The 20,007-nt window shown below is 43.5% G+C and overlaps 10 protein-coding genes across 10 annotated transcripts; 5 read left to right on the top strand and 5 right to left on the bottom strand.

The window, feature by feature from the left end:
* Nucleotides 1-100: 100 nt before the first annotated feature.
* On the bottom strand, nucleotides 101-3,041 carry SJAG_04086 (transcriptional regulatory protein Spp41). Its single transcript, XM_002175171.2, has 2 exons — nucleotides 2,724-3,041; nucleotides 101-2,666 (listed from the first exon to the last, which is right to left on the bottom strand). The coding sequence occupies exons 1-2, from the start codon at nucleotides 2,913-2,915 to the stop codon at nucleotides 1,311-1,313; spliced, it is 1,548 nt and encodes a 515-aa protein (XP_002175207.1). The 5' UTR covers nucleotides 2,916-3,041; the 3' UTR covers nucleotides 101-1,310.
* A 99-nt stretch (nucleotides 3,042-3,140) lies between these two features.
* SJAG_04087 (WDR68 family WD repeat protein) lies at nucleotides 3,141-5,111 on the bottom strand. The gene is made up of 5 exons (XM_002175172.2): nucleotides 4,788-5,111; nucleotides 4,395-4,628; nucleotides 4,105-4,343; nucleotides 3,480-4,046; nucleotides 3,141-3,391 (listed from the first exon to the last, which is right to left on the bottom strand). The coding sequence occupies exons 1-5, from the start codon at nucleotides 5,034-5,036 to the stop codon at nucleotides 3,340-3,342; spliced, it is 1,341 nt and encodes a 446-aa protein (XP_002175208.1). The 5' UTR covers nucleotides 5,037-5,111; the 3' UTR covers nucleotides 3,141-3,339.
* Nucleotides 5,112-5,262: 151 nt separating this feature from the next.
* On the top strand, nucleotides 5,263-8,499 carry SJAG_04088 (19S proteasome regulatory subunit Rpn2). Its single transcript, XM_002175173.2, has one exon. It carries the CDS (start codon nucleotides 5,412-5,414, stop codon nucleotides 8,301-8,303), a length of 2,892 nt encoding a protein of 963 aa, XP_002175209.1. The 5' UTR covers nucleotides 5,263-5,411; the 3' UTR covers nucleotides 8,304-8,499.
* Nucleotides 8,433-10,396, top strand: SJAG_04089 (DinB translesion DNA repair polymerase; the record flags this gene model as incomplete). Its single annotated transcript, XM_002175174.2, has 4 exons — nucleotides 8,433-9,105; nucleotides 9,157-9,587; nucleotides 9,642-10,154; nucleotides 10,214-10,396. Exons 1-4 carry the CDS (start codon nucleotides 8,658-8,660, stop codon nucleotides 10,394-10,396), a joined length of 1,575 nt encoding a protein of 524 aa, XP_002175210.2. The 5' UTR covers nucleotides 8,433-8,657.
* SJAG_04090 (oligosaccharyltransferase delta subunit) lies at nucleotides 10,183-11,532 on the bottom strand. Its single transcript, XM_002175175.2, has 3 exons — nucleotides 11,312-11,532; nucleotides 11,052-11,250; nucleotides 10,183-11,002 (listed from the first exon to the last, which is right to left on the bottom strand). The coding sequence occupies exons 1-3, from the start codon at nucleotides 11,440-11,442 to the stop codon at nucleotides 10,511-10,513; spliced, it is 822 nt and encodes a 273-aa protein (XP_002175211.2). The 5' UTR covers nucleotides 11,443-11,532; the 3' UTR covers nucleotides 10,183-10,510.
* A 151-nt stretch (nucleotides 11,533-11,683) lies between these two features.
* On the top strand, nucleotides 11,684-12,142 carry SJAG_05320 (ribosomal protein subunit S8; the record flags this gene model as incomplete). The annotated part of the gene is made up of 1 exon (XM_002175176.1): nucleotides 11,684-12,142. One exon carries the CDS (start codon nucleotides 11,684-11,686, stop codon nucleotides 12,140-12,142), a length of 459 nt encoding a protein of 152 aa, XP_002175212.1.
* A 217-nt stretch (nucleotides 12,143-12,359) lies between these two features.
* On the top strand, nucleotides 12,360-13,162 carry SJAG_04091 (hypothetical protein). The gene has a single exon (XM_002175177.2). It carries the CDS (start codon nucleotides 12,384-12,386, stop codon nucleotides 13,086-13,088), a length of 705 nt encoding a protein of 234 aa, XP_002175213.1. The 5' UTR covers nucleotides 12,360-12,383; the 3' UTR covers nucleotides 13,089-13,162.
* A 35-nt stretch (nucleotides 13,163-13,197) lies between these two features.
* On the bottom strand, nucleotides 13,198-14,984 carry SJAG_04092 (CBF1/Su(H)/LAG-1 family transcription factor Cbf11; the record flags this gene model as incomplete). The annotated part of the gene is made up of 1 exon (XM_002175178.2): nucleotides 13,198-14,984. Exon 1 carries the CDS (start codon nucleotides 14,875-14,877, stop codon nucleotides 13,198-13,200), a length of 1,680 nt encoding a protein of 559 aa, XP_002175214.1. The 5' UTR covers nucleotides 14,878-14,984.
* Nucleotides 14,985-15,100: 116 nt separating this feature from the next.
* Nucleotides 15,101-17,635, top strand: SJAG_04093 (fungal protein). Its single transcript, XM_002175179.2, has 2 exons — nucleotides 15,101-15,572; nucleotides 15,630-17,635. Exons 1-2 carry the CDS (start codon nucleotides 15,413-15,415, stop codon nucleotides 17,582-17,584), a joined length of 2,115 nt encoding a protein of 704 aa, XP_002175215.1. The 5' UTR covers nucleotides 15,101-15,412; the 3' UTR covers nucleotides 17,585-17,635.
* SJAG_04094 (aspartate-tRNA ligase) lies at nucleotides 17,621-19,396 on the bottom strand (the record flags this gene model as incomplete). Its single annotated transcript, XM_002175180.1, has 1 exon — nucleotides 17,621-19,396. The coding sequence occupies one exon, from the start codon at nucleotides 19,394-19,396 to the stop codon at nucleotides 17,621-17,623; it is 1,776 nt and encodes a 591-aa protein (XP_002175216.1).
* Nucleotides 19,397-20,007: the final 611 nt, after the last annotated feature.

Below are 20,007 nucleotides of genomic sequence, written 5' to 3'. Positions count from 1 at the left end.
AAAGAACGAATTCTCTTAAAAATATAGTATACCTAATGGAGCAATTATTACTTAGACAAAAATCTATAGAAAACCCAAAAAAAAAAAAAAAAAAAAAAAAAAAAGAGAGAGAGGGAGAGAAGCTCGCAAACAACATGTAACAATAATCGAAATATTTCTTCGTGTTTAATATTAAGAGAACTGAAGGTAAAATTATTAAATAAAAATTCCAACAACTGCTGTTGTCGACAAGTTAATAAAAAAAAAGGAAAAATGAAAATAAAACGAAAATACTAGAAAGGATATACCAGACGTGTAACGCCGTTTTCCAGATAAATGCAACCATTCACATCAGCATCTTCTTAAAACAGAGTAGCTCACTTGCACAAACACAAACAACTCTTCCTTTCAGTAGTTGGAAGAGCGAGAGCAACATGACCCGATCATTGAACTAGCCAAACGTCATTTGTCAATGTCCAGCAACCCATTTCGCAACAAGACACGCGTCGCTGAATTGAAGTCAAAAGTCGACATGTTTCAAAATCCAGTCAGTTCGTAAGGTATAAGAAGTTTGACAAGACAGGAACACTAACTTTCAAACGGTATGAATAACAAGAAAAAAATCAAAAAGAAAAGACAAAAAAAAAAGAAAAAAAATAGTATCGCACATGTAAAAAACCAAAGAGTATTGAAGAAAAGTTCAGACTGACCTCGAGCATAACCAGGCTGAATTGAAACATGCCAGACGTTTAATTACTTCAACAACACACCCTCAGTTCCCTATGAGACTTGATGTGTTTATGCTAGACGGTACGGTATTCGCAAAATGAGTCGCATTAGAACCCTTCCAAGAGTTAAATGCCAATCCCAGTGACCGTATCCAAATATATCCACTTCAGAAAGAGTCAGAGCTTTGATTTAGACAATCTACACGATGACTCCTTGTGCAAGTAAGCATTTTAAGTAGAAAGAGAATTATGTGCTTCGTTTCCTCTTCATCAATCCGATACCAAAAAAAGCAAAACCCCTTTAACCCATTGTTTAAAAAAATTGTTCCAAAGAGCGGAACGGAACGTTCATTAGAACCCACATTCTGAGATTCAAATGTGAGAACTTGTGTTTCATGAAGCCCGCAGAAATTCACTCGCTTTAAGGCAGACACTTTTCACACACACACACACACACAACACGCAATGAAAGACTCAGAAAGAAGACCTCGATGCGATAATATGTTTGAATGCACGTGCACCTGTTCAGTGATGAGTGAAACGCAGACATAACAGTAGTGTAGTTCATTGAGCATGGACAGAATTGTACTCGTTAAACAAGTCTCATTTGCCGTCGGCGGCGGAACTCGAAACAGAACTTGTCCGCTGAAACTCAATTTTGTTCCCCGGCATTGGTGGAAAGCCAAGGGCATGTGCTTTTTTCTGAATGTCGGGTCGGTTGGAGAAGGATTGGGATGAATGGGCATTAGGGGGCATAGAAGTTGTAAAATTGGTGAGAGATGCAGTTAGACTCACGTCAACAAGCGAACTGCCCGTAACTCCGTTCACCGACTGAGCGCTAGGAGTTTGCGGGCGACTCAGTCCTTGAAGGGTCACGTCCAGATTTGGCGACTTGGGCGACAAAGCATCGTAAGGCGACGAGAGAGCGCTGTCGGTATTCCGTTTGTTGTAGTAAGGAAGCATACGGTAGGAATCACGTTTGTAATTTCTTGGTCTGACGGGAAGTGTACTGTCAATGGTGGCCGAAGGCGGCAGTGACAAGTCGAGATGGGAGTCGGAAGCTGGCGATGAGACTTGAGACACATCTACCGATGTCGCTGGGGCCAGCAAGTCGAGCGGAAGCACGGGTGGTAACGAAAACTCGCGACCTGCACCCAATGGATCAACCAATGCGTCAGGTACACCCGGCGAATCACCAGTTCCACTAGAAAGCGCCGAAAACAGCGAAGCCGTGGAGTCTGGTTGACTCAACAGGTCCTGAAAGCTCGCTTGAGCATGTGCTTGCAGTGCGACTGTAGGATCTGTGAAATCAAGCTGCTGCAGTGCCTGCAGACTATCAAGTCCTGCGAGGCCTGGGAGTAAGACACCATCCTGTTGTTGGCGCTGCAACTCATACTGGCGCATTGCAGCGTCGTGAGCCTCGTTGTGCTCTTGCAACGCTGCTAGTTCATGCTCAGGCTGGGGAGGAAGCGGGGGAGGCATTGCTCCCAAACCCAGCAAGTCTGTTTTCGTAGGGTCCAAGTCAATTTGCCCCAGCAAGTTGTTGATCAAGTCGGGATCCTTGGCAAGGACGTTCAGTGCGTTGTTAATCGCATTTCCGCGCAGAGCAGCCGCAGCCTGGTTAGTAGAAAGCAAACCCAAATCTCCTAGCAGATTGTTTTGCATGTTCCGACCCAGAACATTGTTGTTGTTGTTGTTCTGGTTCGCACATTGTCGTTCTTTCTCACGACGTTTTGCTTGTCGTTTGTAGAACTCTGCTTCAATCCAAGCACTCTTTTCAGGACTAGGATCCGTTCCAAACAGCTTGTGGGCCCGTTTATTGACCCGACACCGTAAGTCGTTATCTTTGTTTCGTTCTTCGTTCTGCTCTCTCCAACGTTTTTTCCGTTCACGGTTCTCCGTCCGTGTCTTCTCTGTAGAAGACATTTTACGAGGAGGAGGCTGATTGATTGCTGCAACCTGCGTCGGGTTTCCCGTCAGACTTCACCATCCGACAAATTGTTCAAATCCTCTTACCTGCTGAGCAATAAACAAAGCTGCTTCAGATGCATTTGTCGGGTCAAATGCCAATCCCGAATTGTGATCCATTCCCAGGTTCGTAGCCGGGGGAATGGCGCTAATCCCGAGCGACGAGAGCAACTCCTGCGCACTCCCGGAATCCCCCAAATACGCTTCCAGGTTGAGTTTGGAAAGTCCGTCGTCAGCCATGGTGGGAAGCCTACGACCTCTTTGCTGCGAGTTGTTTCAAGGGAGAAGAGGGAAAACGTCAGTAGTGGTGGGAGGAAACGGAGTGGCCACTACACCAAAAAATGCAGCAAAAATGGTGTCGGCTACCGGAGCCCAGGACCGGAAAAGCCGCGGAACAGAGAAAAACAGAAGTGCAGTACGAAGAGGACAGGATTGTATTCTAAATTTACATTTCATATACTAAAGTTCATAAAAATCCTCATGAAACGAAGCGAAATGAAAACGCCGACATTCGTGTGAATCCAAAACGCATACAGAACAATGAATGGCAGGTTGCAGTGCAAAAATGGTTTGCTGATGTGGGATCAATGATTCGTGGAGGTTGTCTGCAGTGGTCATCGGACGTGAGTATGGAACAGAAAGTGGAGGAGTCACTTCAACATCTTTAAGTTTGTACAATCGAGTTATAGTCGTTACGGAAGAATACTTGAGCAGTTCTGGAGGAGAGTTAGTAGGAGAGACATATATGGATACAACGAAAAAAAAGTTTGACTGCTAAATTTTTGCCAGTCTTGTGGTACGTACCTTCCATGGACGGCGGCGAAAGCATCGCCAGTTCCGGAAGTGCAGACGTTATTCACCTCCGTGTCTGCAAGCCAGGAAGCAGAAGGACTCGCAATGACTTTTGTAGCAGGTGTAGCGGTTCCTGAGACTGGGGCACTGGCACTGTAGCTGCCTGACTCTGTCTTCGATTCGGTAGAAATAATTGAGCTTTCTTTGACAAAACTGTTGTAACGAGGATGGTGAGAATAAGAATTCGATGACTCGGCCTTGTTGAGCTCCCACAAAAGAACCTGCTTGTCTTCAGCGCAGGAGACAAGACGAGACCGACTGCCAGGCAACCAGTGCACCGCATTTACAGCACCCGTATGTGCCTGGAGTGTCATGGATGACTGTCCCGGGGCACGAATATCAATGATAAGCACATTAGACGACTTGTGGTGAAAGGTCGCCATCAAGTTGGGATCCACGTCACAAGCAGAAAGCCGCAGAAGCGGTGCCGCAGCACTAGCCGTATAGTCTTCATATATACGGGCTGGCCGAACATAAGCCGGCTCAGCTTCGTAAATAATAGTAGAGTGGTCCAGAGATCTGTATACAGGAGTTAGACACGAGTCCGAGCCAATTCATAGGCAATCACAAAACACACCTCAAATCAAACATTCGAACACTGCCGTCTGCGCCAACGCTAGCAAACACGTCTACGCTGTTTGCCAAGAACTGTACATCAAACACTTCCTTATCATGGGCGATAAGCTGCGTCTTTGACTGTTGGGTCACTATATCCCACACAGTGCAAGTAGTATCAATGCTTGAAGTGACAATTTGTGAGATGTCTGCTTTGCACCAGTCGAACGAGGTAAGCGGTGCAGCACGATTTGTCTTCGCCTGGCAAAGATTGAGTTAGCTATGTGAAGCGGGAGAAACGCATGCACGTACATTCGAAAACGAAGCAACACCTTCAATGGCATCGTTCTGATGGGCGTCATTTGCAACACGCCAGAGTTGGAGCTTCTGATCGCTGGAAGCAAGGAATTGATGTTCACTGGGGGTCGTCCGAGAAGGATTCCACAGCAATTTCGTGCAAGGAAAATCCAAATTGTTTACAGTAGAATGCGTCTTGTCAAGAAACGGCTGGCCCTGGCCGCTGCGGTTCAAAGAAAACACCTGAATCTGGTATGTGTTAGCACGAACTGGATGGAAACGAATTGACAAGGTGAGAATTAAGATAAGAACGGACAAATACGAAAGCAGTCAACCTAATCAGAACATTTCTAGACGAAACCCGCCCCAGCTCAAGTCTCTTCGTCAATTCCACTGACGTATACAAACCTTGTTGTTCGTTTCCTCTGTAAAACTCGCGCATGCTATAAAGTCTTGAGCAGGTCCCTGTACTTTGCACCAATCCATAGCGTACAGGCTGTAAGGTGTTTTATAGTAACATGCATTTCTCAAGTTGGAAGCCCCGTATGCTGATACAGTTTGTGAGGTCGACGGGCTTGTTCTTCGCTCTGAAGACGGCTGAAAATCTCTACACAAATTTCCCGAAATCGAATAACGATTCCGGCGTAAATTGGACATGTTGCACCGAATTTCAACAGAATCTACGTCTTTGGTTCTGAGACGGCAGCCGTAGGTGTGTCGACGAGACTCGACTCGGTTAGGGATGCGGGACCCTCGGGTGAATTCCCCACACACTTTATCCTGCCATCGTTCAATAAAAACACGTCGGTCTCTCTTGATCAAAAACCTTAAGCGGTATAACTTAAAGCACGTGTATTTAAGCTTATCTTTTCATGTGCACCACCATAAACGCCCCCACGTATCCCACTTCAGGCTTCTGCCAAGCCGGCACTGCACTTCACACCTGCCAACAACAAGCAACGTCTCATCCTCGCCAATTTACCAAAAATAGCGCAAATATCCTGTTTGCAGCACAGTAGAAGTTATAACAGGATGGCTACGGTAGTATCGAGAAATACCTCTCTTGCCACGTCAGCTGGCGGCTTAATGGCCCTGCTAGACGAGCAGGAGAAAGAACTGCAAGTACACGCTTTAAAAAAGATATATGAGTTTATAGACCAAATCTGGCCGGAAGTTTCAGACTACATCTCAAAAATTGAAATTCTGTATGAAGACACAGCATTTCCTGAACGTAATCTGGCTGCTTTAATCGCCTCGAAGGTTTACTTTTACTTGGGAGAGCACGAAGATGCAATGTTATATGCGTTATCATCTGGTCCCATGTTTAAAACCGATGGTAATGCAGATTACAAAGAGGCTATGACTTTAAAATTCATTGATGCTTTTATTGAGCGAAGCGTCGAGCGTTATCATGATTCTTCTTCGCCTGAGATTGACGGACGCTTGGCGAAAATCGTTGATGAGATATTTGAAAAATGTTATGCAAACAACGATTGGCAACATGTCTTAGGCATTGCTGTTGAGGCTCACCGTCTTGATATTATTGAACATGTGCTTACTGCTAGTGGAGATGAGAGTTTGCGGGCGTACGTGCTCGACCTTGCTATGCGTGTTGTTCTTAATATTGAGTTTCGGAACCGTTTGCTGAAACTCCTGCTAGAGATTCTCACTCGTGAGGCTAATCCCGACTATTTTTCGGTCGGCAAGTGTGTTGTTCATTTGAACGATGCATCTATTGCTGCTAAATTGCTTACAGAGCTTCTGTCGAACACCGCAGAAGACAAGAGCCTCCTCACGGCGTATCAGTTTGCTTTTGATTTAGAGGATTCTGCAACGCAAGAATTCTTGAACAGTGTTACCGATTTACTTCCTCCACCTCCAAAGATGAAAAATGATGAAAACCCTGAAGGCGATGAAAAGGTTGACGAGAACTCACCGTGGACTCGTGTACACTCGATTCTGTCAGGCGATCAAACTGTGAAATACCACAGAGAATTCCTCTATTCTCATAATAACACTGATATCCTCATTCTCAACAAGACAAAAGATTCTTTGGAATCAAGGAATTCAATTTTCCATAATGCTGTTACTTTTGCTAATGCCTTCATGAATTTCGGCACCTCTTCTGACAGCTTTTTCCGCGACAATCTTTCTTGGCTTTCAAAGGCCAATAACTGGTCAAAGTTCACGGCTACAGCCGCTTTGGGCGTTATTCACAAGGGCTACTACAACCAGTCGATGAACATCCTCCGGCCTTACCTGCCTGACGACGAGTCACCTTCCACTTCGGTCTACTCAGAGGGTGGTGCCCTGTATGCCATGGGATTAATTCACGCCAACCACGGTCGTGGAATCACAGATTTTCTGCGTGAACACCTCAACCGCGCAGAAAATGAAGTTGTCCAACATGGTGTTGTCCTGGGTCTTGGTCTCGCTGGAATGGCTAGTCATGATGAAACTATCTACGAAGCCATTAAGAATGTCCTTTTCAGTGATAATGCCGTTGCTGGTGCCGCTGCTGGTATTGCCATGGGTTTGGTTATGCTTGGTACCGCCTCTGCCACTGCTATTGATGAGATGATCCAATATGCTCACGAGACTCAACATGAAAAAATCGTTCGTGGTTTGGGTATTGGTATTGCCCTCATCGTTTACGGTCGTCAACAAGAAGCAGATGCCGTTATTGATAGACTGGTAGATGATTTAGATCCCGTTTTACGGTACGGTGGTATGTTTGCTACCGCACTGGCCTATTGCGGTACAGGAAACAACAAGCTGCTGAAGAAACTTTTGCACGTGGCTGTTACCGACGTGAATGATGATGTCCGTCGCGCTGCTGTCGCTGCTCTTGGTTTCCTTTGCTTCCGTGAGCCTGAGGTTGTTATCTCAACAATCGAACTCCTCGTTGATAGTTATAACTCCCACGTCCGTTACGGTAGTGCAATCGCACTGGGTATCGCGTGTGCAAACTCTGGAAACGAGGCTGCTCTGGATTTGCTTAGTCGTCTTGTGGAGGATGCAGTTGACTTTGTTCGTCAAGGCGCTATGATTGCTCAAGCCATGATTTTGACTCAACACAATGACGCTACCTCTCCTCATTGTGCTAAGGTTCGCAAGCATTTTGAGCAAGTCATTAGTGAAAAACACGAGGATGCTCTTGCTAAGTTTGGTGCTGCTTTAGCTCAAGGAATTATCGATGCTGGTGGACGTAATGTTGCATTTGCACTTCAAACCTCGACAGGCAGCTTGAAACTCTCATCTGTTGTCGGTTTTGCTGTGTTCTTGCAGTACTGGTACTGGTACCCCCTCACACACTTCATTTCCTTGTCCTTCTCTCCTACTGCGCTCATTGGTTTGGATAAGAACTTGCAGGCTCCCAAGTTCTCTTTCGTTTCTAATGCTCATCCCAAGCTTTTCGCTTACCCTCCCAAAACAAAGCTTCCTTCCGTTAAAGCCGTTCAAAAGGTTGAGACAGCTGTTTTATCCACAACCGTTAAGGCCCAGGCTCGTGCTAAGCGTGCTGAAAAGGAGAAGCAGGCTAAGGAAGAGGACTCCGATATGAAGGTTGATGAAAAGGCTGAGAGCGAAGGCGAAACGAAGATGCAAACAGACAGCGAGCAAACTCCTAGTAGTCCCGAATCAAAATCTTCGGAAAAGAAGGAAAGTGCTGACTCAGAAGTGTTACAAAACCTTTCTCGTGTCCTTCCTGCTCAACTCGAATACATCACATTTAATCCGTCTTCACGGTACTACCCCGTTCGTAAGTTCACGGGTGGTGTCTTAATGTTGATTGATCGCCAGTCAGAGACTGCCCCTGATCTTATTGAACTGAAGACTGACTTTATGCCTACACAAACTGAACCTCAAGAGCAAGAAGCTCCTCCTCCAGAGGATTTTGAGTACCCTTTCGAGGATGACGAGTAAACCGATAAAACGTCCTTTTAGTGATTCACGAAATTTATGAATTGTATTAGCTACGGTACTGTCTTGGGTTTATTCAACAATAAAAAGTATGAATGCTGCATGTGCTTTAAGGAATCAGGATGGATCTCCATTTATCCTAGTGATGCCAATTTTGTTTATATATCCGAGTAGTTTTCTAACTGTGTCTGTTTACGTGTCGCGTTTTTCATTTAACTGTGTCGCAAGTCGGGCTACCTGTCGGCTATCAACACCAATTAGCGTCGACTTAGTCCCAAGGAAAGTTTAATTTTTTAATGAAAAATCCTACACCACGCGTCACTTTCGTAGCGACTTCATGTCAGAAAGTTCTAATTCATGTCGATTTGCAGCCAGGATGAAGCAAATGACGATGATCTCAAGAATGAAGACTTAATGCACAGACTTGCTGGTCCGTCTGTAATGAAACCAGGTCAGGAAGAGGTGGATCAGCAAAAGATTAATCAAGTTATTTACGAGGCCTCTAAAGGCAGCAAGTTTTTTGAAAATGAACAGAAGAAGGCACGTTATTGGCAGGAAAAGAATAAGGAAATGAAATTGAAATTAGAAGAACTGGAATTGGGCCTCGAAAATAATCCTGAAAAGGCAGCGAAATGGTCCGAGGATATGCACAAAATCGATCAACTTATTAATAGCATGGAGGCTCAACGAGACCTTTCAAGAATCATAGTCCACGTTGATTGCGATGCATTTTACGCATCTGTAGAGGAATTGGAAAAACCAGCATACAAAACGAAACCAATGGCTGTGGGACAAGGCGTTTTATGTAAGTTTGTGTGTTAAATGTAAAGGAGTAAAACATAACTGACTATACAAGGTACTGCGAATTACTGTGCACGCAAGTTTGGTGTCCGTTCAGCAATGCCAGAATTCATTGCGCGTCAATTATGTCCAAATCTAATAGTCCTGCCTCTACGCATGATGAAGTATCAGGAAAAGTCAGCCGAGATTGCAAAAATTCTTCAGGAATATGATCCAAACATGTGTAAGGCAAGCGTTGACGAGGCTTATCTTGATCTCACAGATTACTTGACAAAGCACAATGAAGAAGAAACCGTGGAAGCTGTTGTTGAGCATTTGCGGCAGACAGTGGCCGAAAAAACTGGTATCACTGTTAGCTGCGGCATCGGTGCCAATCTTATGCTTGCAAAGATTGCTAGTAACATGAGAAAACCAAACGACCAATTCTCTATTGGTCGCACGCGTGAAGCAATCCTAGAATTCATGGACACATTACCCTGTAGAAAGGTTTATCTTGAACTTAATCATAATGTATTATTATTGGTACTAACTGACTGACAGGTGAATGGAATTGGTCGGGTTCTCGAACAAGAATTATCTTCTTTGAATGTTCACAACTGTGGTGATATCCTCCGTCGAAAAGGTTATCTTTACTATGTTTTTCAGGAAAAGTCATTTCAGAATCTTCTTTCCTACGCTCTTGGTATATCAAACAATGTTGTGAAACCTACCGATGCTTCAAACCGAAAAAGTATCGGTAACGAAATGACTTTTTCAATACCTATGGGAAGTGAAAAAACCATTTCACAAAAGCTAAAGCAGTTATGTTTCTCCGTTTCTGAAACGATGAAACAAAGAAATCTCGTTGGCAACTCTGTTGTGTTAAAGCTCAAAACAACCTCGTTTGAAGTCCGGACTCGTCAGACCAACTTGAACACATATACTAATGAGTCTGATATTATTTACAAGTATGTGCTTCAATTACTGAGTTACGAGCTTCCTGTCCAGGTGCGGTTGTTAGGGGTACGCATGACAAAGCTGCAAGACGCAAGCATCTACGAAGAATCAAAATTGGTAAGTGGAGTATACAACTGCTTTGAGGGCTATGCATTGCTCACATGTTTATTATTAAGTCATTTACCAAAGAGAACGGCGTTCAGTGTCCCATATGTTCGCGTTACCTAATAAACGACGCTTGTTCTGTGGATAAGCACATTGAGGAGTGTCTCAGTGTTACTTATATCAAAGAGTGCTTACAAACAAAGACGTCCGTTAAGAAAAGGAGTAAGCGACGGATTGATGAGTATTTTCGATGACAAGTCTGCCATTGACCCATACGGGAACATGTGTCTTATTCAAATCATTTCGTTTAGGCATACATATGACATTTTGAGAATAATTCATACCATTAGAGACTGAGCAAGCATCGTCTAAATGCCTCTTGACAACAGCAGACCAACCAAAGCAAAACCCGGGACATAGGAAGCAAGCTGGAAGAAAGTCAACGAAACCCAGTATTTGGCCAACAAGCCCTCAACAGCCATGATCCATGCAAAGAAGAGCAAGCGACACACAGTCTTGCCCATAGGCATGTGTCCAAGACCATCAATGTTCACATTTAAGCACAACCATCCGGAGACAAGGAGGACCAGTCCGGCAACCACTGTACCCATTGTAAGATAGCTGAGAGCTTCATTGGCATCTTTGGGAGGAGGAGCAAACTGATGAACGATGATGGGTTGTTCCTTGAACTCGGCGTTCTTTTCATCTTTTTCAGTGGCAGCAAAAGCTTCCAAAGATTGAGAAGGAATTACACCCACGGGAATTTTAACAGCTTCAGCATCACCGAACGAACCGAGGAGAATATTGAGAGCAAGATCAGATTGCTTGCTGAGGAACTTCAATGGAATCTCATTGAGAGGCTTTCAAGTGTGTCAGTGATTATTCGTACAGAAGCTGCAACGGACTTACCAGTTTCAAGGATCCAGAACCGTCCTCTTTGGTAGGGATAGCTGCAACCAATTCAAGGCTGGGTTGATCCTTCACTGTAATAGCCAAATGAGCTTGGTGAGGCCGAGCAGCAATTCCATCGACACCGGCTTTTATGGACAGACTAAGGCTGCTCAAAGGACTGACAGGGACTTCAGTCTCCTCAGAAAACTGGTCATTTCTATAGAAAAACAAACGTTAGCAATGTGCGACGCGTCTTTTCCTCATGTTATTAAGCAAACCTTAATTTCAAAGAACCGCCTACGTTCGTGCTGGGACTACGCACTCTCAAAGAGGCATCCAGAAGACCCCATGAACTACAGAGAGCACTGCTGACGGCTGTAAAAAGGCATGCAATTGAAAACAGCTTCATTTTGTTTCAATAGTTTGCTCTAGGACAGCGCCAACCGGCGAGGCCGGCTGTTAGGATGGGGCATCCACGCCGCGGGCAACTTTCCCTCAGCCGCGGAACTGCCCCGTAACTCACCACCAAAATATTGCCCACACCAGTAAAACCCCCACATGCGGTCGAATTCCACGGCAGGGTTCAATTCGAGTAAAGGACCAGGAATCGACGTGTATTGACGAATCCCGTACGGAGGGCAAACGATCTGATGCAGCTCATTCATTCATATTCTATCATTCAAAATGCTTTTCGCGCCGGATTCAGCATGGTTAAAATTCCTCTGACGAAGTCAACTCTGGGACTTTCACTCGTTCTTTACAAGCAGGGCTTTATTTCAGCTGTTCAACGCGGGTCTGTATTTGCTCCAGACGAAATTGAAATTCCCCTGACACGTCAAAACATCAGCACTCGTCGCCTTTGGTTGAGTCTAAAGTACTTTGAAGGGAAGCCAGTCCTGCAGAGCATTCGAGCAATATCAAAACCCAGCAGGGAAGTAACTCTTCAATTTCCAGCACTAAAGAAATTTGCTACTGGTTACGATGTTCCAAGCGCTCGAGGGCTTGAACCCGGAGAGACTGCTGTAGTGTCTACTTCTCGTGGAATACTTGGTCTTGAAGATGCTATTTCTAGCGGGCTGGGGGGAATGCTTTTGTGCCGAGTGAAATAAAATACAAACGAGTTAATGAACTGTGTCGTTTTCTTTGCATGATATTGATTTTGTTTTATGGCCGCAGATAATATTTGGTTCATACACAGAAAACCATTGTCTCGGGTTTCGCGACAGAATCAATGAACCGCGTTATTTCCAGTTATCCATTGATGGTGTCTTCTTCTTAATGAAGACTGCTTGCGGTGTTATCATTCATTTTGTATTCCTTTTTTTTTTGTTCCTTCTCCATATTCCTCTCATGGCTGCTCCTCCTAAAAAGAAATGCAAAATCCAGGTTTTGACGGAGTCTCCATTGCCGGAGTTCGATGTCTTTCGTCAAGTGATGCAAGAATATCAAGACAAACGGGAGCGTTTAATTCGAGTGTCTAGAGAAATTACCATCCAAAGCAAAAGAATGATTTTTGCTCTTCATCAGGCAGCTTCTAAAAAATTTCCCCTTGAACAGAAACCGGAATGTTGTGAACCATATAAAAATAGCATTCAGAAACAAATGCAGGAGCTTGCTGCTGAGTTAGACGGGTTTTCTTCAGACCAGTATTGTGAAGCATACTCCCCCGGTTTCCAGGAGTATGTTGAGGCAGTGACATTTGAGCATTGGTTGGCGGATGGAACTGTACTTCCATATGAAAGACTCGAGACCGCAGTAGTGCTGCCTCCGTCAGACTATGTTTTAGGATTATGTGATTTGACAGGTGAAATTATGCGTTTTTGCGTTACCAATGGAAACAAACTGAAGAAGGAGCAATTGTTGAAGAGCTTACTTTTCTTGCAAGCCCTCGAAATGAGCTGCACACAAATTCTTGGACACACAACTCGCCGTCAACGCAAGTCATTGACTCAAAAATTGGAAGTAATGCGTTCTAGCATTCAGAAGGTGGAAAATATCTGTTATGGTAGAACTATGCGTCGCCATACAGCGGAAGAGAATGAAGTTAAAGCATAATCTATAGATCTATATACAATTTCATGTCTATGACATTTAACAAGTAATGAATCAATTTTTCCTGTAACGAGACATTCACTGCGTGTTTTCAGGATCGTTTCATGCTTTTCTAGCGGACAACAACGTCACACTTGCCCACGTAAATAAGTCCGTTTGGCCGAGTGAAGAGCAAAGGCAAAGTTGTCCACGGGTTTGTAGTATTCACTTCAATGTATGGAAGAGAGACAATAAGCAGATTCTCGTCTGCTTTTTCTGTTTCCTGCCTGGTATATGCCAAGGGCCCGTAAGGACCCAACCAAACTTGTGTTTTAGGGGTACAACCACTCACCAGCAATTCCAGTGAATGTGTTTCCCCAATGTACTTGGGGGATGTTTCGACTACTGGAAACGGTGTAATAGGTTGAGTGATACGAGCGTTAAGAGCATTCATCATCGAAAACTCATAGTGGGAAATACCAATAACGGTCCAGCAAACTGCATCACTGACCCGGATTGAACCACTCTCGTCAATTGAAGTAGCCGGTTCCAGTTCGACGGGAAAGTCCATGTCGCCGGTAGTACTTTTTTCTTGGGCTGTTGTTGCCCCGAGGAAAAGTGGTTGTACAAAATCCATGCCTTGTTGATTAGCGTATGGTTTCAACACATTGGGTTCGTTGTTGCATTGGCCTCGACGAAGAACGATACGATGCATTTGCCCAAGATAACCATCATCAGGTGCAATTTGATCCTTGTCAACCCGATGAATGTACAGCGGATCGCTCACAATACCGCTTCGCTCGTTGTAGAGAACAACCTGTGAACCATACATGATGGGTTGATGAAATGAACTTTCACTGGCACCGTACACACGAATTTGCAAAGGCGTCCAAGATTCGTTCCGCAAGCAGAAACGTCCATTGGCAACAGACATGTATTTTGTACGAACAGTCTGAGAATTGATTCTGTTGTATAAACTGATTATGGCGCCAGACATGAGAGTAGAATTGGAAACACGGTTTTTGCTTCCCTTTTTTGATGGTTTAGATATAATGTTAATGGGTTTTGTAACCATTTGAGCCAAAACATCGTCTGAAGAACTTATGACATCTATGTTGAGATTAAAACTCTTTGCCTTGGCAGCAATGGAAGAGGAAATGTGAAGAGAACGAAAAGCGACTGATTGACGTTCAGCAAAGTTTTCAGACACCTGATTCGAGTGTTGACCCTGCTCATTTGTGATGGCTAGCTGCACTGAAAAGGAGTGACCCAATATTGATCCAGTGTTGCCAGTTATAGAAATGAGCGGAGGCGGACAGAGGTAACGTTTTTCTGCACCATAGGACTTTTGTGCAACAGAGGCATGCTGATAGGAAATGGTGACCAGCTTATTGGCTTGGTTGTACTGATTCAGTGGATCCCGTATACGATTACAGAGGGCATTGGAAGTAGCACTGCCCTTTTTTAAAAGTAGATTTAAGTGATCGAAAATTGTTTCTCGAATTTGTGCAATCAAAGGGTCCTGGTGATTTGAAAAACTTGCTTTTCTTTTCTTTGGATTTTCCGGTATTGAAGACGGTGAGAAAAGAACTGCAGGAGGAACGCTTTGAGGCACCTGCTGTTGCTGCCGCTGCAATTCTGAATCCGTAGAAGCTTCACTTACGCTTTCAGGGAATGCTTGTATCGCATTGGTTTGTCGGTCTTTTCTTTCTAAGGAACTTAGTGCAGAATTGACGGCAGCATACAGCGAAAACAGCTGCATAGACGACTCAGGTGAAGCTCTATCATATCTTGTAGAGGAATGAAGGCCCATTTCCCTTGAATTCAACAGGCTATTTAGTTTGGGACTGAATACACCGTTAGCCACTGCGAGTCGATCTCATCTGCACCCGACGTACAGCTCGCGTCTTCAATTAATTTTTGCCCTCATTCCGGCCATTCATATCAGTAGCACCTTGTTTCTTTTGCCGTCATACAGTGGAAACCGATTTTCCGTGGGTGTCAACGGTGTGTATGGTTTTTGCAGCCTGACGGAAGTAGCACAAACGAAACACACGTCTTAACAGACAAACCTCTTATCCGCAGAGATTGTTGCCAGTGGTTGATTACAGGGAACCGATTTTATCTCTGCAATCATTCTGTTAATTCCTATTTATTAAAGAGTAGGTTGATTGTTTTGCTTATATTTTATTAAGGATCTTTCCTTAAAACAATTTTGAATCGTTTACGTTTATTTCTCGTTTCGTCTGGAATATTATAAATAAGAATTCAGCAAAGCATCCGGTGGACGATTTCTATATTCTTTATACTGTGAAAAACTGTGTATTTTTTGTTTTTGTTAATACGAAATGGCTTCCGACTCAAAACAAGTCGCTCTCTTGATGCTAGAGCAGCACATCTGTCAACAGTTTGACGATATCTCAGACTGTTTAGAGAAAATGGATAAGGAATGTAAAGAGTATGGATCCAAATACAGTGCCGGAAACGATGTTTATGGCCATATACAGTGTACGCTATAGAGAAACTTATTTTACGATGCGGTATAGAGAAGCTAACATTGTTCAGTCTTAAATTATATTCAGTCGATGATCAAGCAACATGAGTCCAGTCTTCTTGAGTCAATTAACCGGAAAAGGGAGAGCCTTACGGTAAAAAATCAAGAGGGTCTCCCTATCATGGATATCCGTGAGGAAGTTGACGAGAATGGAAACATTATTAGCTCAAGCGTAACACCGCAGAAGATTTCTTCTTTGACTGATTATGCTTCTGTAGTGAAACAGCTTCCTGGATTTGAAGGGGAGACGAAAAAGGCAAATACAGACAATAAGCCCAAAGCACGGAATTCAGAGCGTAACACATCTACAAACGTTGGATCTAGTCAAAAAAAGTCGGCAGGTTCAAGCCCACAAACATTTATAACAGAACTTCCAGATGATCACGTTGAGCAGTCCGAACAACAACCCGCAAAATCATCTAAGCAAATTACGGTATCGGAAAATGATTTAAGTGGTACAAAGATTTCACTACCAACTAAGGCTTCAGTAGCAAGTCAAGACAGCGCGAAAGAAAACACCAGGCTCACTTCGGAAGTCAAAGCAGATACCAAGAATACAATTGTTCCTGCCGGAGTGCAGGAAAACGTCGTGGAGAGAAAGCCTTCCGAATCGTCCGCATCTTCATCAACTGCCGTGCATGAAAGTGTAAAGGAGCATGAGGTCGTTGCGAAAGAGAATGAAAAGATAGAAACGAAAGCACCCAAGCGAATATCTCGTTTCCGTCAGAAACGCGCTGAAGCCCAACAACAGAAAACGGTACAAACACAGAAAAACGAAGACATCACGGCGGATATCGAAAGCACTGAAGAACATAAAAACGATGTAACACCATCCGTCGTTGAGAATGCAACAAAAGTAACAGCTGACAAAGAGTTGCCATCGGACACTGACAAGCCCCAATTGGAGAAAGATCAGAAGAAGAACTCTTTGCAGGAGATGGATCACACCTCGCTGCCCGAACTCGTGGAACTCACTGACGCCAATGGAAACAAGGTCCAAGCAGTTAAGTACGATTGGTATGATACTCCTTTTGCAAATGTGAAACCAGAGGACATTGTCATTAATCCAGAAAAGTTTCCAGACCATGTGGAAACGTCTGAACTGGATAGTGAGGATGATGATTACTACATGCCCGAAGATGACGATCTTTTTCGTGGAACCGTTCAAGACGAAGATGACGATGAGGACGATGAGGACGACGATGATGAGCTTGCAATGCGTTACAACTTTCCTTTCTTGAACACAAAACGATACTATTTTTCTGAACCCGATATTGATCCTACAGGAACAAATACAGACAACCAAGTAATCGGTACTGAAAAACAAGATGAGAAACCCGTGTCAGAATCGCACGTTACTGATACTAAATCCGAAACACAATCTCAGGAAACACCTCGAAAAGTTCGTTTTGCAGATACAATTGAAGTTCAAACATTTGGCAAAAAGGGAGTATTTCGTAAGGAGCATATGCCAACACCTCCGGAAAAGTACGATGATAAATTCCCAGCGGAAAGTATGAAAAGTCGCATCTCCGCGTTTAGAGAAGAATGCAAAGCTGCTGGAGTTGAAATAAAAAACGAGATGAAGAAATCAGAGGAAAAGGCGAAACAAATCGAAAAACACGATTCACAAAAGAAACTGAAAGGTGCTCTAAATAATGAGTCGGTGACCGATACGTCGAAAGATAAACCTTCTGCAACAAAAACTGTAAGTGATGTTGTTGTTGAACGGACCCCATCAGCGCCCGCACCAGATGGGAAACCATTTGAGCAGGAGAGTGTTGAGGAACTTGAAGACCGTCAAATGTCCCAAAGATACTATGAACTTAGAAGAAAAATGATGGGGAAATATATGGACGGTTATCGGAAAACAGAAGAAGAAGAAGCCAATATTCCCGTGGATGAGAACGGCGTTGAACTTCCTCGACTTAGTCGTTTCAAAGCTGCAAGGTTGGGTAGAAAATAGATGACCATCTTAATGTAATAGACTACTAGATTTCGACTATACGGCATTTGAAGGTTGGAGCTGTAACTTGTACTCTGTCAATTGTGATGATGAAACGGGACCTGGGCTTTGAAAAAGTAAATCTTTTCCGCTTGCTGTTTTAGGAAAAGCAATTACGTCTCTGATATCGCGACAACCGGCCATAAGTGCGACCAAGCGATCGTAGCCTAAAGCAAATCCGCCATGCGGTGGACATCCGCTGCGAAGAATGGTAAATAGATGTTCAAAGGAACGGATTTCTGTGTCTGTCAACTTGAGCACATCTCGTAATATTTCATACTGCTGTTGGTAATCGTGAATTCGAATGCTTCCTCCACCGAGTTCGATACCGTTTACAACTAGATCGTAGCTCAGAGCGCGTGCATCCAAAGGGTTGTTTTGTAACAAATGAATATCCTCTGGGTGTGGTGCAGTAAATGGATGATGGGTTGCTTTCCATGCATTTGGGTTTGAAGCGTCAGGTGTCACTAACGGAAAGTCGACAATCCATGTAAATGCAAACTCATGTTCATTTAATTTCGGAGCAACCTTCATTTCAGTCAAAGCTTTATGTACCAATGGGTATACTTCGCCAAGCGCAGTCATTGCAAAAGGCGAATGTGAAGGTCGAGAGGACACGAATATTATGTCTCCAACTTCCAAACCAAGGAACTCATTTAACCGTGTCGTCTCGTGTGGCATCAACTTCGTTTCTGGAAGTTGTTGAGACCATGAATGCATAATATTTTCATTTTTTACGTGAATATAATTCAGTTTTTGTTTGGAATTGTGTTTCAGTGTTTTGCAAAAGCTTTCCGAAAGATGATGACCACCTTGTTTCACGAGGAATGCTTCTATGAGAACATCGTTTTGCAAATTTAATTGTAGTATTTCGTTAAGACATTTGAATGAAGTGTCGTGTCGTAAGTCTGGCTTGTCGGTGCCATATCGTGCCAATGCCTCTTTATAAGTTAATCGGGGAAAAGACTTTAATTCGAGGCCTAGCACACGTTTCCACAAAAATCGTATCAGGGCTTCTACTACTGACATAACTTGTTCTCGATTATAGACAAAGGCCATCTCCATATCAATTTGAGTAAACTCAATCTGTCGGTCGGCTCGCAAATCTTCATCACGAAAACAACGCGCGAATTGATAATAGCGATGAAAGCCACTTGCCATCAGTGTTTGCTTGATTTGTTGAGGACTTTGAGTCAACGCATAAAAGCAGCCAGGGTCATGTCGTGATGGAACAAGAAACTCACGAGCTCCCTCTGGTGTACTTTTAAACAAAAGGGGTGTTTCTACTTCACAAAATTCATGCTCATGAAAAAACGAATGAATTTGGTAAGACAGTTCTGAACGCAATCGAAGATTCTTTTGCATCAGAGGAGAACGAAGATATAAATGCCTGTGTCGAAGGCAAGTGAGAATGTTTGATGGCGGTTGGAGAGGATTGAAAGGGAGCGGACTGTCAGCAGCATTCAATAACTCAATATCTTGAACTTCAACCTCGCATTCTTGTCCTGGCCGCTGGTCTTTCAGTGGGCGTTTGCATACGAGACCTCGAACACGAACAACACTTTCTGCTGGGAGGTTCCCGGTAGGAGAGCAATTCGTTTTTGCATCACCCGCTCGTTGCTCTGGTGGTCTTTTATCGATCAATTGAATCAACTCACCTCCAGGTTGACGCAATTGCATAAACTTGGTATTTTTTGAAATTCGCCTACTCGCACTAACAAGCCATCCATGAAATTCAACTGTCCTTCCAATGAGTTTTTTTAACGAGGACATGCAGTATGAGAGAAATTCACAACTTTAGCGAGAATTGAAGCAAATTAAACGAAAGAAATAAAAACTGTTTAATGAACAGAAGAGGGTTGTTAAAAAACTAGTTTGTACAGAAGAGTCATTCAGTCTGTTTTCTCAGAATAAACAATTCTGTAAAAGATGACGCGTCTGGATCTTAAATATTGGAACTTGCAATACCAATCTACTTAGACGTTATGTGTATGTGTCATATGAATTATTCATGGATGGCTGTTGGTTTGCTTTGTAATTGAATTGACAGTTATTGCGATGAGTTTTATCGCTTCCCCAATTAAGCGTTTAAGGTTTATTTTAAGCGAACTGTTTTGTAATACATGATTAAAAAAAATGCGACACAGAACATCAAAACAATTTTTTTTTAGAATTAGAATAAGAGAGAAAATATATGAGCACGAGTTTTAGGTTAGAAATTATTAAATTCCGTACAGCTGGGTTGGGGTATGGAGCGAGCATTGAGAACATTCTGAAGGTAAAAACAGAGTTTCTAGTTGCTGAACATGATTGTTTGGCTTAGCATTACTCGTAGCAGTGATTACAGTAGCTATCACTATAGCTGTCAACTTTTACTAAGCTAT

This window comes from Schizosaccharomyces japonicus (genome assembly GCF_000149845.2).
Source record: "Schizosaccharomyces japonicus yFS275 unplaced genomic scaffold supercont5.2, whole genome shotgun sequence".
Lineage (NCBI taxonomy): Eukaryota > Fungi > Ascomycota > Schizosaccharomycetes > Schizosaccharomycetales > Schizosaccharomycetaceae > Schizosaccharomyces > Schizosaccharomyces japonicus.
Note: the sequence above shows the minus strand (reverse complement) of the source record. Positions and strands in the feature narration are given on the sequence as shown.

What these genes read in the sequence shown, in the direction of transcription:
- SJAG_04086 (XM_002175171.2), bottom strand. Translation starts at nt 2,915, where the DNA reads ATGGCTGACGACGGACTTTCCAAACTCAACCTGGAAGCGTATTTGGGG. An exon ending in CTTTGTTTATTGCTCAGCAG is followed by an intron (nt 2,667 to 2,723) that starts GTAAGAGGATTT and finishes AACCCGACGCAG; the next exon opens with GTTGCAGCAATCAATCAGCC.
- SJAG_04087 (XM_002175172.2), bottom strand. Translation starts at nt 5,036, where the DNA reads ATGTCCAATTTACGCCGGAATCGTTATTCGATTTCGGGAAATTTGTGT. An exon ending in GTGTTGCTTCGTTTTCGAAT is followed by an intron (nt 4,344 to 4,394) that starts GTACGTGCATGC and finishes AATCTTTGCCAG; the next exon opens with GCGAAGACAAATCGTGCTGC. An exon ending in TTCGCCGCCGTCCATGGAAG is followed by an intron (nt 3,392 to 3,479) that starts GTACGTACCACA and finishes ACTCTCCTCCAG; the next exon opens with AACTGCTCAAGTATTCTTCC.
- SJAG_04088 (XM_002175173.2), top strand. Translation starts at nt 5,412, where the DNA reads ATGGCTACGGTAGTATCGAGAAATACCTCTCTTGCCACGTCAGCTGGC.
- SJAG_04090 (XM_002175175.2), bottom strand. Translation starts at nt 11,442, where the DNA reads ATGAAGCTGTTTTCAATTGCATGCCTTTTTACAGCCGTCAGCAGTGCT. An exon ending in GGCGGTTCTTTGAAATTAAG is followed by an intron (nt 11,251 to 11,311) that starts GTTTGCTTAATA and finishes GTTTTTCTATAG; the next exon opens with AAATGACCAGTTTTCTGAGG. An exon ending in GTTCTGGATCCTTGAAACTG is followed by an intron (nt 11,003 to 11,051) that starts GTAAGTCCGTTG and finishes CACACTTGAAAG; the next exon opens with CCTCTCAATGAGATTCCATT.
- SJAG_04091 (XM_002175177.2), top strand. Translation starts at nt 12,384, where the DNA reads ATGGCTGCTCCTCCTAAAAAGAAATGCAAAATCCAGGTTTTGACGGAG.
- SJAG_04093 (XM_002175179.2), top strand. Translation starts at nt 15,413, where the DNA reads ATGGCTTCCGACTCAAAACAAGTCGCTCTCTTGATGCTAGAGCAGCAC. An exon ending in TGTTTATGGCCATATACAGT is followed by an intron (nt 15,573 to 15,629) that starts GTACGCTATAGA and finishes AACATTGTTCAG; the next exon opens with TCTTAAATTATATTCAGTCG.